At 40.7% G+C, this 12093-nt stretch overlaps 1 protein-coding gene across 1 annotated transcript in view; it reads right to left on the bottom strand.

Annotated features, from left to right (window-relative positions):
* The window catches only part of PRKCE (protein kinase C epsilon), a 282922-nt gene extending 271593 nt beyond the window's left edge, over positions 1–11329 (bottom strand). Inside the window, exon 1 of the mRNA XM_041477134.1 lies at positions 10964–11329. Coding sequence (XP_041333068.1) covers positions 10964–11311 — 348 coding nt within the window. The 5' untranslated portion in view covers positions 11312–11329. The remainder of the gene's footprint in view (positions 1–10963) is intronic.
* Between the last annotated feature and the right edge of the window lie 764 nt (positions 11330–12093).

The following is a 12093-nucleotide window of genomic DNA, read 5'->3' as shown; positions in this document are numbered from 1 at the left end:
GACAACAGATACAGCCACTCATGAACAGACAGCTAGATTACACTTTCAAAAGGCTGCTGAATGAGGAGCCTAAATTCTTCATGTAATTTCCACATTGCTGAAAAATTTACAGTGGGTCTCAATTTGGAGAAATACATAAAGTTCAATATTAAACACAGAAGGAATTCAACTGATGGTGATGTTACTAGCTGGGAGCACAGAGGAATCAGTATGTATGCAACTAAATGATACACATACTCTCAATAGTTTCAGCAACAGAGAATAACACTCAAAGACCTACCCATTAAAATCAATATAGCAACATCAGCTTTGAATCTGTGTGCAAGACAACTTACCTCTGTCTGTCCTCCAGTCATTAATGTACAGCACTCACTACAAACTTCCAATTTTTGTATGTTTGTTTAAGGTATATTGCTTTTGCTTATTCACACATCTACTTATCAACAAAACCAACACAGGAAAGTTTCTGGGTTTTTACACTGTTCTGGACTGTGAAGAACATAGGTCAATTGCTCCTCATCTATTTTTGTTACCATACTACTACAGTAAAGAGAATACCCTTCAAAAAAGAATCATGACCCAACATTTCTGCTAAATGATATATCCTAGAAAGTAACATTATCCCCAAGGCCTCTTGCAACTAATGGGCAAAGCAGACAAGAATGAGCATGGACTGGCAAAAAAAGAGCACGTAAAGAGATTATAGGAGCTTGTCTAGGTCGTAGTGTCTGAGCTGCTCCTCAGAATTGTTCAAAGTTCAGCTGAACTTGTCTTTTAAAACCTTTCATCCAGCCTTATAAAAATGCATATGCAAAGTTACCTCCCAAATATGACTACTAAACTAATATTATTTTGAGTTATATGTAGATATAGATATATAACTTATAATATAGTTACATAATGTATCTATATATCTATAAATATATAAATATGTATATATATAAAGTATTGCCAAAGGGTAATCAGAAAGAAGCCTAAGGTTCTGCTTTTTAGGTGAAAAGCCCTGCCACATGCTTCTGATTCAATGGATAACACTTTTAAAAAATAGGCATGAGGTGTTAATGAAATTCTTTGTTCTTTCTTCCTTTCAGAGGTTTGGCTTGGCTCTGAGAAATTGCTAGCAGGAAGGGGAAAGGGGTGTGATAAAACTTAACATAGCTTATCTCAGCCCAGTGTCATTAGTACACACTAATGTTACCCCTATATATCATATCCAAATTTCATTATTGTACTCTTAGTGGTCTAACCCACCTATCACTACAGAAAAAAGCTCTAATGTAATAATACTATACCAGCTTCCACTGAATTACACAGAAAAATCCTATAGTTCCCTCAAACTGAGCAGTAGAAACATTCTTGAAGCTATATGGGACACTAAGAAACAACTAGAAGTTTGGGAATCATGGACTAGATCATATTGGCTGTCTGTCTAAACATATCAACTCCTTGAAGAGAAACACCACATATTGCAAAGCATCAGGAACTCTAAAATTCCCCAGCAAAATTTCCATTAGTGCCTCTCCCCTCAATATTTTGAATTAGGGACATCAAGCAAAGCTGAGCTGATAGGCTGCTTCTCAACTATCACTGCAGCCCTTTACACTGGTAAGCATTTTTCTAATATTTCTCTTGGCTTCCCCAGTCTGCCTTTTTGACTTGTGCTTGGACTGGAATTCTTTGAAGACAGAAAGCACCATTTCACATAAAATTTAGGAAAAAAAAAATACCAAACACTTGTAGGTATTTTCTGTGATGAGGAGTTCCTGAAAATCCCAAGTCAGTACCAACTAAAAATTTTTAATACTATTCCCACTGCTTGGGAGAGTCCAGTTTTCAGGGACAGATCATCTTCCTACAACACTCCACCGAGTCTGCTAATACCAGAGCACTTTTGCCAGAAGTTCAAACCTACATATTACATTTATTCCTTCAAACACCTCAGTAGTATAACTAAGTGAAAACTCGGTGCATCACTCGTTTGTGACTGAAAACAGCAGCTCCAACAGCCACGAGTATGATCAGCTCCCTGCTGCTTGCTGAGCAGCACAGCGGGGATGTGCTCGGGATGACAGCGGCTGGGCAAATGCCACAGAGCTTCAGACACTGGGATGCTTCTGAGTCCTACTGACACAAGGATCTTACTGGTCCACCAGAGTGACAAAAAGGAGGAAGGAGTTGGACTGCTGGGAATAATGGCACTATGGAGATAAGGGAAGTAATGATATGGAAAATATAGGAAAAGTTACATCAGCTGGGACTTGAGGGCAAGGTGATAGTGGTGGATTAAAGAGAAAAGTGGGCCAAGAGGTCAAAGGTTCAAGGGGTGCCAAGGCACTATGGGGTCACAAGGAAGGAAAAGACAATGAAACTCAGAGGAAAAGAAAAGCAAAAAGATTCCTCAGTAAATCCAAAAGGAGCCACGTGAGAGAGAAAACACAGTGGATGCAGCATGAATGACTTTAAGCCTTTTCTTTTCCAATACGTTCTCAGACATCACTTTTTAAGGCCATGGATCAATCTCACCTTGAAATAAAGGAAGTTGACAGATGCCAGAAAGACATATGCAATGAGTAAATATGGTCCCAGCAAGAAAACTGTACTTGGAATAAATCTCTGTGGAGATCTATAGCAGGACATTTCATTCACACAGCTTGCTAGCATTGCCAACATCAAAATCTTATGCACTATTTCAAAAGTTGCCCTATAACTTCTTGACTATCTTAAAGCCAGAACAGATAAAGAAAGATGGAGAATTGGCAGCATAAAGACAGAACAGATGATAAAGAGGAAACTGAAGGAAAACAGGGAAGGGCACTACTGTCTTGCTGGCTTTTAATCTGTGAAACAAAGCAAAGTAATTCCAGCCAATTCCTCATCACCTATGCAGAGCATGCATCAGTCTTTCCTTCATCTTTCCACCACTACTATATCTGCTGCATTGCTACCACATCACTCTCTAAATATAAAAATTAACATTGTCAAAGCCATCTATCTTTTAATGATATAAAAAAGGCCAATGTACTGAAGAATGAAGAGTTCTAAATGCATAAGAAATCCCAGTCCCCCATAATAAGAGGCCTGTAACTTATTTATACTCTCAAGTACTGAAAGATGGAAACACCAAGTATTACATTTCCCTACTCTTCATGTAAGATACAGAGATACCAAGAGGGCTTGCTGTTCAAACACTGCAGACATGAAATTTATTTGGTTACATCTAGCCATTATTCGTGGTTTTTTGTTCCTGCCTGTGATGAAATTGCCCAGCAGGACACCAGAAACAAGCAAAATGATTCTATTGTCTGGAACAATCAAATCAGCTCAAGTTAGCCGATATAAGGCAGAAATGGCTGCCTGCAAGCCTCCGATGGAATCAAACTTTTTAATTTTAAAAGCTATGGTCTGACATTATTTCTGTTCCTCAACAATTCAAGCCCTAAAGAGTTCAGAGAGGGAAAAAAATCTCTTAGAACTGTGTAGCATTTTTCGAACACTGCTTCCAATAAAACAAACATTAAAACTCCTGTTATATTTAATGGGAACATGCCAATTTCTCTAGGTTTCTTAGCTGTGCTACTCAGAAATATGTGAAATCCTGGCTTCTGTAACTTCTGTTAAATTGCAGCAATTATACTTTAATATCATTGACATTTTTAACTCTTGGAGGAATGCAAGTGAGAGGACACTCAGAAATCAACTTTATTAGCAATTCAAGCTACTGACTGAATAATGATCAGAGTAGATAAGAATTCTGCAGATGTTCTTGCACCATACTCATTTGCATTTTCTTTACTAAAATATAGTGCAAAGTACATAACTGCCATGAAAGTTACCCAATCTCTAGAATGGCTTATTAGCTTTATAGTTGCAGTTTCATATTAATATTACTGAATATACTTTTTAAATTGTCTAGTGACTGCCTGCCAAACAAAAAATTACTCACAAACACAAGGTTAAAACTTTCTGTCAGCCATCTGTAGTAATCACTTTCCCCCTCAAATGGTGAAAACCCCTGTAACTTCTACAATTTGCATGACTCAAAAGAGTCAAATGCAAAATACCCCATTCTTCAGGCCTTCCTCTGGCCAGCTTGGCAAAAAGGTTTGTTCAATCCTCCTCAGCCCAAACTGTCAGTTTTCCAAGCTCTCTATGGACTTCTGATCTTACTCCATATCCAAATACTTCCAGCCTTACCTTTCCATGTGGATGGAGGAAAAGTCTCTTCTCAGTCCTCTCTGACCACAAATATCCCATTACTTGCATGCTCAATTGTTCCCAAACCCTCTCTTACCATGAACTGCAGATGTCTGTCTCTTACAAGATAATAGTTGGGGTGGGGGAAAGGGGATTAAGATAGTATTGGGTAAAGCAGAACTGAATTCAACCAGCCAATTCCAAGCCAAAAAGCTCCTGTCTCCAAACTGTATTCACAGTCTCCCTTCAAAACCCAAAAACGCAAAAAGTTCATTTAAATGAAAGTTATTTACAGAGTGAAAACAAATCACATTTAGTTGCCAAGTTCTACAATTCCAACTTAAATCAAATCCTCATTTTGGCAATATTTAAAGAATTCTGGACATGGAAGACAGAAATACAGTTTGATGTTAGAGAGCAGAAACCAGACGTACATATGCAAGATTTGCAGAAGAATAAATCAGTAAGAAAAAAATACAAGTAAAGGATGTTGTTAACTGTTATTTATTCTTGGTTTTCCTTTGGAGCACAGGTCCCTATTGAGGGAATAATTTAAACTGGCCTGTATGATACCCAGTGAACCCAGTTCACTGGGATCAGCGGTTTACTCAGACACATGAAGCTCTGCACAGTATCTATGGAACCACCTAAGCTGGAATGCAATCTTAAAACTGGTACATGCTTAAAACTGGCACATGCACTGTCTTAAAACTGGTAGAAGAAGGACATGCAGGAATTGTTTTCACTCCACTCAGACATTTTGTAAAAGTCTAGATCTGATCTAGTACCTATGAATTGGACTCTGCTACTGGTAACTTTTTTCTAAAAAACACTTTCTACAGAGTTCAGTGTGGAACTTTGTATCAGTATTTGGTATTAGCAACAGTAAGATGAGATTCTGATCGGTGGTGGGATCAACTCCTGACCTACAGCTATGATAATTCACTCTTAAGTGAAATGCATGCTCCACTACACACTTTTCATGCCCTGAGCAATTTTTTTTCACATCTGAAGTGAAACTTCAAAAACTCAGCAAAGCAGGCCAAAAAAACCCCAAAGCGGGTCAGTGACCACCATACAGCCTTCAACCAGCCCATTTGCCTGTGCCAGCTCAGCCCTGTCTCCTACACGTGTAGCTTTCTGCTGTTGCCAAAAGGGCAGCTGGAGTAAGCGGTGCGGCAGCAACTATTCATTACCCTCCTCCAGGTTTCTCCCCATGCCTCATCTCTTCCTTTCCCCACTTTGCCCTTTCTCTCTCCCTGCAGTAACAACAGCAGAGGCAGCATTTTCCCCCTCTATTGCCTCTCAGCAGACGGGGAAGCACTGCAGGTAAGCAGGAGCTGTTAAGAGAGAACATTTCTAGCAGGGAGTAGGAGTAGATTTATGCAGCTGTAGAAAAGGATTGATACAAGACAGTGGGTGAGCTGTGTGTGACTGTACCACATCCCCAGCAGAGAGAGAAAAGAGAAGGCACAGGAGGGAGACAGACTGTGGGAGAAGGCAAGGAAGACCCCCATCTGTACAAAGTTCTCTCCAAAATCTCTCAGCTCCTCTTGAAAATCACTTACCCTCAGAATGAGAGAGTCCCTGTGAAACCCTGTTGAGCTCCTGTAGCTCTCAGCCTTGCCCCACAAGCCTGACAGACCTTGCTCCATGACCACCTTTTCGTGCAGAAACCTCTCAAACAGGACACCAGCAATTTCCCTTTCATCTCAACAAATATGATTCCAATAACAGCTTTTCAGCAGCCCATGAACCACAGTTTAGATGAGATCTAAAGTTTTTGCAAGTGAAATCCTAGGCCTTTCAGCACCATCAGAACAAATAAATTCAGTCAGCAGATGAAAATAAAAATGAAAATATGCTACAGTCACTTTCTGCCAGCCCAATGCCAGCCCTCAGCAGTGCACAGCACAAGCAGAGGTGAACACACAGGGTGACCTGCACTACAATGATGACAATTCCATTCTCTGTCTGCCAGCTACAACAGATCACCTGCTGACTGAAAGGAGTTCCCATTCCAAAAACAGAAATAGCATTAAAAGAAGGAAAAAGGGAAAAAAAAAAAAAAAGGCAACTAAGCAGTCTTTCCATTTCATTCAGATTAGATGCACTGGAAAGAGACAGTTCTACTTCTCACATGCATGGACAGCTCACAGGACCAAGGACACTGAAGCACTTTAATTCCTCCCCTGCTACTGCCTTTTGGGTGACATTCAGAACTCAGATAACCTAGGTGTTTAACTGTATAGACTGCAACTTCTTCCCCATGCCATTTCCTATAACTCATCATCCACTTGCTACTGAGATATTTCATAATAAACTTTCTTTATACAATGGTGGCACAGTACTAACTTCACATTGGCAAAATGGAAATATGAAAGGATGCTTTCAAAATACTATAATGTTTTAAATTTGATCTGAAGAAGATGCACTGAAAGAAGAGAAATAGTATGGAAGATATTTTAGCAAAGAAAAGCTCACTAAAATCTGTTTTATTTTTTTTCCTGATAGCATAAGGGATTTTTTTTAAGACAGCAGAAAATTAAATCTCTTTCATTAACCTAAATATAGCTGTAAATTATTTTCAGTGGAAATAGAGGCTTTTCTTGTTAAATGTTCTGATGTTCTCACTGATTTAGTGAGTTCTGCTACTCAGCCAGCAAAAGGATTTCTTAGGACAACTCAATAGGTTTTCTCATGTACTGCCAGGCTAATGGCTAAGACCCTTAGATGGAATCTTTGGCATAGGTCCAATCATGCTGATTTCATCTGTCATCAACTCTGGAAAGTGGACTTGAACTCAGAACCCATACTACCAATCATCCACACACATAAACATTGATCATGATAATTTGCAGGAGTGGAACCACACGGCTAAATATCAATGGAATTTTCCTTCCTGATCTCAATTCCACTGATTAAAATGTAGCTGCAATGCCAACTCAAGTGAATCATTTACATATGCCACATGTAAGAAAGCTAGATAAAAACATACTTTATTATTACCTGAATTACCTAACTCAAAAAAATATAGCCAGAGCTGTCAAGTTGCTAGTTTGTTTTTCAATCAGAACTTGCAAGTTGTTTGTTGTTCTGTATTTTTTGTTTTTCAAAGAGTAAGTTCACCAGCATCCTCTTGAATACTCAGTGCCATTCTGTATGACATTTTCTGCACTTACAAAAAGCCTGAAATGTCATAAATCCAAAGCTGTCTTTAAAACTGCAGTGTAACCATGACTAAAAAAATCTGCAAAACTGACACTTTTACTGTGCTATGTCTGTATTGATGCACTACTGGAAAAGCAGCCATCTTTTTAATTGTCACTATACCTATTTTAGAAACCTAAACAAGTGTTTTCTATTGATCTTACCAAACCCCCACAAAACTATGTATTTTTTTTAAAGCTTTCATCCAGTAAACTCTGAATCACTGTTTCACGCCACAACTTTGAATAATTTAAGAAAAATTATACATATACATATATATATATATATATTCAGGGAGTACATGTGTCATAAGGTTAAATGCAACTGCTGAACACTCTGTAGATGAAAGGAACCAGGATTTTGCATATCTATCTGACTTGTATTAATACAGTAGACATTATCGTGATTTCAAGCTTTGTACTTGTTTATCATTAGTGTTTCCACTGTAACCATGGCATCCGTATATAGCACAGGCTTAAGAGTGAGAAAAATATCCAGCATTTTCCTAAAAAATTCATCTGAGAAAAAAATATAAGGATTTGAACAATGGCAAAAGTCAATCAAATTTGGTGATCTGGCTAAAATGAGAAACAGTTTCCTCTTAGGGGAAAAAAGCCCAATAAAATAATTTTTCTTTTGTCAATCTTTTTTGCATTTGGGACTTCTGACAAGAACCTAGAAACCTAGAAACATAACCTTGACCCTAGCGCAGATATTATAAAACAAATTCTGAAATTTCCTTAAAGAAACCCCATGCAGTACTATATGAGATCAAAAGCATTAAAGCTATTAATATGTTTACAAGACCTGTTCTCAGCACATGAACATTTTCTCAATCCTCTTTCAGCAGTGACTGTCCAGTCCTGCAGTAACTGTTGCATCATGCTGAAGGTAAGGAGGGGCAGCAGTGTAATTACTCTGATCACACTCAGCAAGTACTTGGTACCCAGTTCCAACTTTCAGGACTGCTTAAAGAGAAACCTTCAGAAAGGCGTAAAAAGGCTTGATGGTCTTCAAGTGGGTTTCAAGTGTGTAGGCTGCATTTATTTGATATTTCAGGCAGTAAAGAAGAATGGGTCACTGTGATTGCTGGTTTTAATTTGCTTGTTACAGAATTCAGAAAGAGTACTACAAAAATATCAGCCTTAAATGCCAAGAGTGAAACGAAGGAACTAGTCCTCTTACAAGACAGAAAAAACTGACTGTATCATACCAGCAGATCTTAGCCCAATGTTGGTTTAGACCATGTGCATTTTCATTGTAGTGTGAAACCCATTCACTTTGCAGACAACTTCTTTTTCAGGTTTTAATACAGACTCTAGACACTGATGAAGATACCAATAAATCTATTTACTTCAGTGTGGACTCTACAGAGATGTCATGACCACAGGTCTTCTTGTAACTCAATGAAAAAAGACCCAAAACCAGTGTGATTCTGTAAGAGCCAGTTCTTTGAAGGTCCCTATCTATTAATCAAGTAAACACACTCAGAATTAGAATTACAGTGATACACTCAGTAAACAGGAAGATTTTGGAAAGGGTAAAGCACAACCCTATAAACACTTACCACCCCACCCCCCCCCCAGTCTAACTGTGATACAGGGGGAGGTGTATGTTGTTTTTGTAGTACATGAACACAATCCTAATGGTAAGGATTTACAGTACAAAAAAAGTGATGTTTCAGAAGCTGCATTTCATTGAGCTGACCAGTTATGATCCACTGCCATGTCCTCGATTCTGTCACATCAACAGACAACAAGCGTAGTCACTCCCTCATCTCCTCCCAGCCACTGAATGCTGGACAGCAATGAATCCTGATGCAATAAAAGCCAGCATTTATCTGATTCAGCTATCTAGTTCCTCACAGATCCTGTTTACAATGGACCTCAACCTGTTAAATTCCACTGTTTACCTAGGAAATGTGTTCAGACATTTGAGTTCAGCTTAAATATCAGAGCCAGGATGCACTGCAGTCCCACCAAAATTCAAACCAGGCATCTGGAATCTGCAAGGTTCTTCCAGATTTGGTGACAAACTCACAACATGTACCATGCACAAAAAGAACATACAAAATTACTATTCTTTCACTACAAATCTGTGCAGATCTCCTCATCCTACTGGTCTCAAAGATGAAACCTCACTTGATTTCAGGAGAGTCCCAACTTGATTATCATTCAATACAGGTAAAAGACATCTGCAATACTGCTGCATTTGTCTTTTCCTGTTATAGCTATTTTTCCTCCTATCCACTCCTTTCCACTTTTAACATTTGAGCTTACTAATTTGTAGCTTTTATAGAGCATCAGAATAATCTAGACTCTGATTACCACAATACAACACACAGGCAGCAAAAATGAAAAATACTTTAAAGTTGTAAACATAAAAGTTTTAACAGCAAAGTTGATCAGCTACTAATCAGCATAAATAGAGTCTAATTCTTTCATGCTCTTTCATCATTTCCCCATCTCTACATAACTGTATTAAGCAAAGAAGCCCCAAAGAATACATAAAACTCAGACCCATTAACCCTAGCTATTTTTTCTTTGGTCCTGGGTTCTTTGTCTGTTTGCCAAAAAACTACTAGCTAGTATCCTTGACCATGAAAAATAAATACATAAAAAGATGAGCATATATAATTTCAGATGGCTGGTTGAGCAGGGCACACTGAAAATGAGATGATAGCTACTATTGTTTCATTATACATCTCATTTAAAGGATATCCACCATTTAACTGTTAACTGCAGAAATGTGAAATGTGCATATTCACATTTCCTGTTTCTTCATTGTTTGATTAGTTTCTCCCTGTTAAATCACAATACCTGAGGATATCAGAGCAAGGATTTTCCAGCTTTTTTGTACTCCCACTGAGGCACTGTTAGCCTCTGGGTCTTAAAGATGCTGTGAAAGCTGTTAAGGCACGTTGTGTGTACAGACAACAGAATTTCTCTAGTTGGGCCCAAATTCCACTAGGACCCTTTCACCAGTCTTGAGCATTTGAAGAAGCATTGCGTTAGAGCTACGCATAGAGGGGCTGATCATCTGAAGGAAGGAAGGAGGAGCATCAGTATTGATGCAGTGAGCTCTCAAGTGACAGGAAGACCCTGAGGTGCCTCGTATCAGAGGTCAGGTCTGGATTTTTAAGGTTCATCATTGCCAGGCTAACCAAGAGTATTCACCCTGAAATTATGAAACTCAACTAAGCGCTGGATCTGGGTTTTGCTGTAATGTTTGTTATGGACGCATTTGGTTTGAGTTCTTCAGACTCACTAAGACAACTAGATTTGTATTTATGTCACATAATTTCAGAAACTTGCGAGGTAACTACATACCTCTTACTTAGATTCAACATATTTTTCTTTCCTGCCTCGCCTGTAGATAACATGCATTAGTTATATAGTAACCATGACTATCTCAGTATAACAAAGTGTGGAAATAATGAAAAGCCTTCAGAGGCATTACATGCCCTTGGTAACCTAGCTCTGCAAGACAGATGTTGCATCCAGAGCCATGCCACTGAAAATCGTATGTACATGTATGTATCTACAGCGTGAACACTTACCCAGTCTTCGAAGTGACGGCTCCCGTTCTGCAGCAAGTCCTCAAACTGTATAGTGCAGTTAGCTACAAAATCGTCGTACCCGATGGGGGCATCATGGAAAACAGCCATCTCTATCTTCCTGCCATTACAAACGTCGGTGACAAATTCATCGTTCCAAGCAGGACTGTTGGTCTTTTGCTTGGTCGAGGTCTGCCCGATCCTGGAGTCATCCACATTGAGGGCGATGTAAGGGTCCAGCAAAAAGGTCTGTGGCCTGGGACCCACTGCATGCCTCAGAGACCACGCCGTGGGTTTCAGATTCACCGCCTCGCAGATCTTGATTTTCAGCAAGCCATTGAAAACCACCATGGCTGGATAGCTGCACTTTTCCCGGGATCAAACACTCGCTCAACGCACTCGCACCGAGAGGGAGGGAGGGAGGTCTCGCCAATAAATAGGAGGGCAGGTCTGGGAGGTGGGGGAGCAGGGTACGGTGCGGGTCTCTTCGCCTGGCTGCTGCTGTTACCTTTGATTATTTAGCCTTTGCTCTTGCGACACCCAGTGAATACATTTATTTTCTTGCCCGTGTTTCTAACGGAAAACAAGGGAGGGGGGCCGCCAGGGAGGGGGAGGCGGCCGCGGCTGCAGGAACCCCCGAATGCTACCAAAACCCGAGCATAATCAATCCGGGGGTAAGCAAGAGCCTTCTCCCTTCACCCTGACCATAATCCTGGATCAGTCCTCGCAGAGGAAGCAGAGCCGCGATCCCGGGCTCCCGCACACGCCAGTCCTGCCCGTGCGCCACACAACAATACACACACACGCATACACACACACACACACACACGCACACGCACACACACGGATCAGAAACACCGGCCGACCCACCAGCCCTGCCTACTGCACAGCCTCCGCTCAGCAAACATCCACCCGGGGACCTTCCATCCGCGCCGCCGCCCGCAGCCGCCCGTCCTGCGCCGCCGCCGCCTCCTGCTCCGCCGCCGCCAAGGCCGAGGACCCAGCGGAGCGACCCCCGCGCATGGGGGGCGCCGGCAGCGGAGCGGCCCGCGCGGGTCTCGGCGGGCTCCGGCTGGGCGGCCGCCGCCCTGGCGATGGGCAGAGCCGCCGCCACCGCCTCCCTCCCGCCTCCC

The sequence above is a fragment of the Pyrgilauda ruficollis genome, unplaced genomic scaffold, assembly GCF_017590135.1.
Source record: "Pyrgilauda ruficollis isolate IOZ18807 unplaced genomic scaffold, ASM1759013v1 scaffold4, whole genome shotgun sequence".
In the NCBI taxonomy this organism is placed as follows: domain Eukaryota; kingdom Metazoa; phylum Chordata; class Aves; order Passeriformes; family Passeridae; genus Pyrgilauda; species Pyrgilauda ruficollis.
Note: the sequence above shows the minus strand (reverse complement) of the source record. Positions and strands in the feature narration are given on the sequence as shown.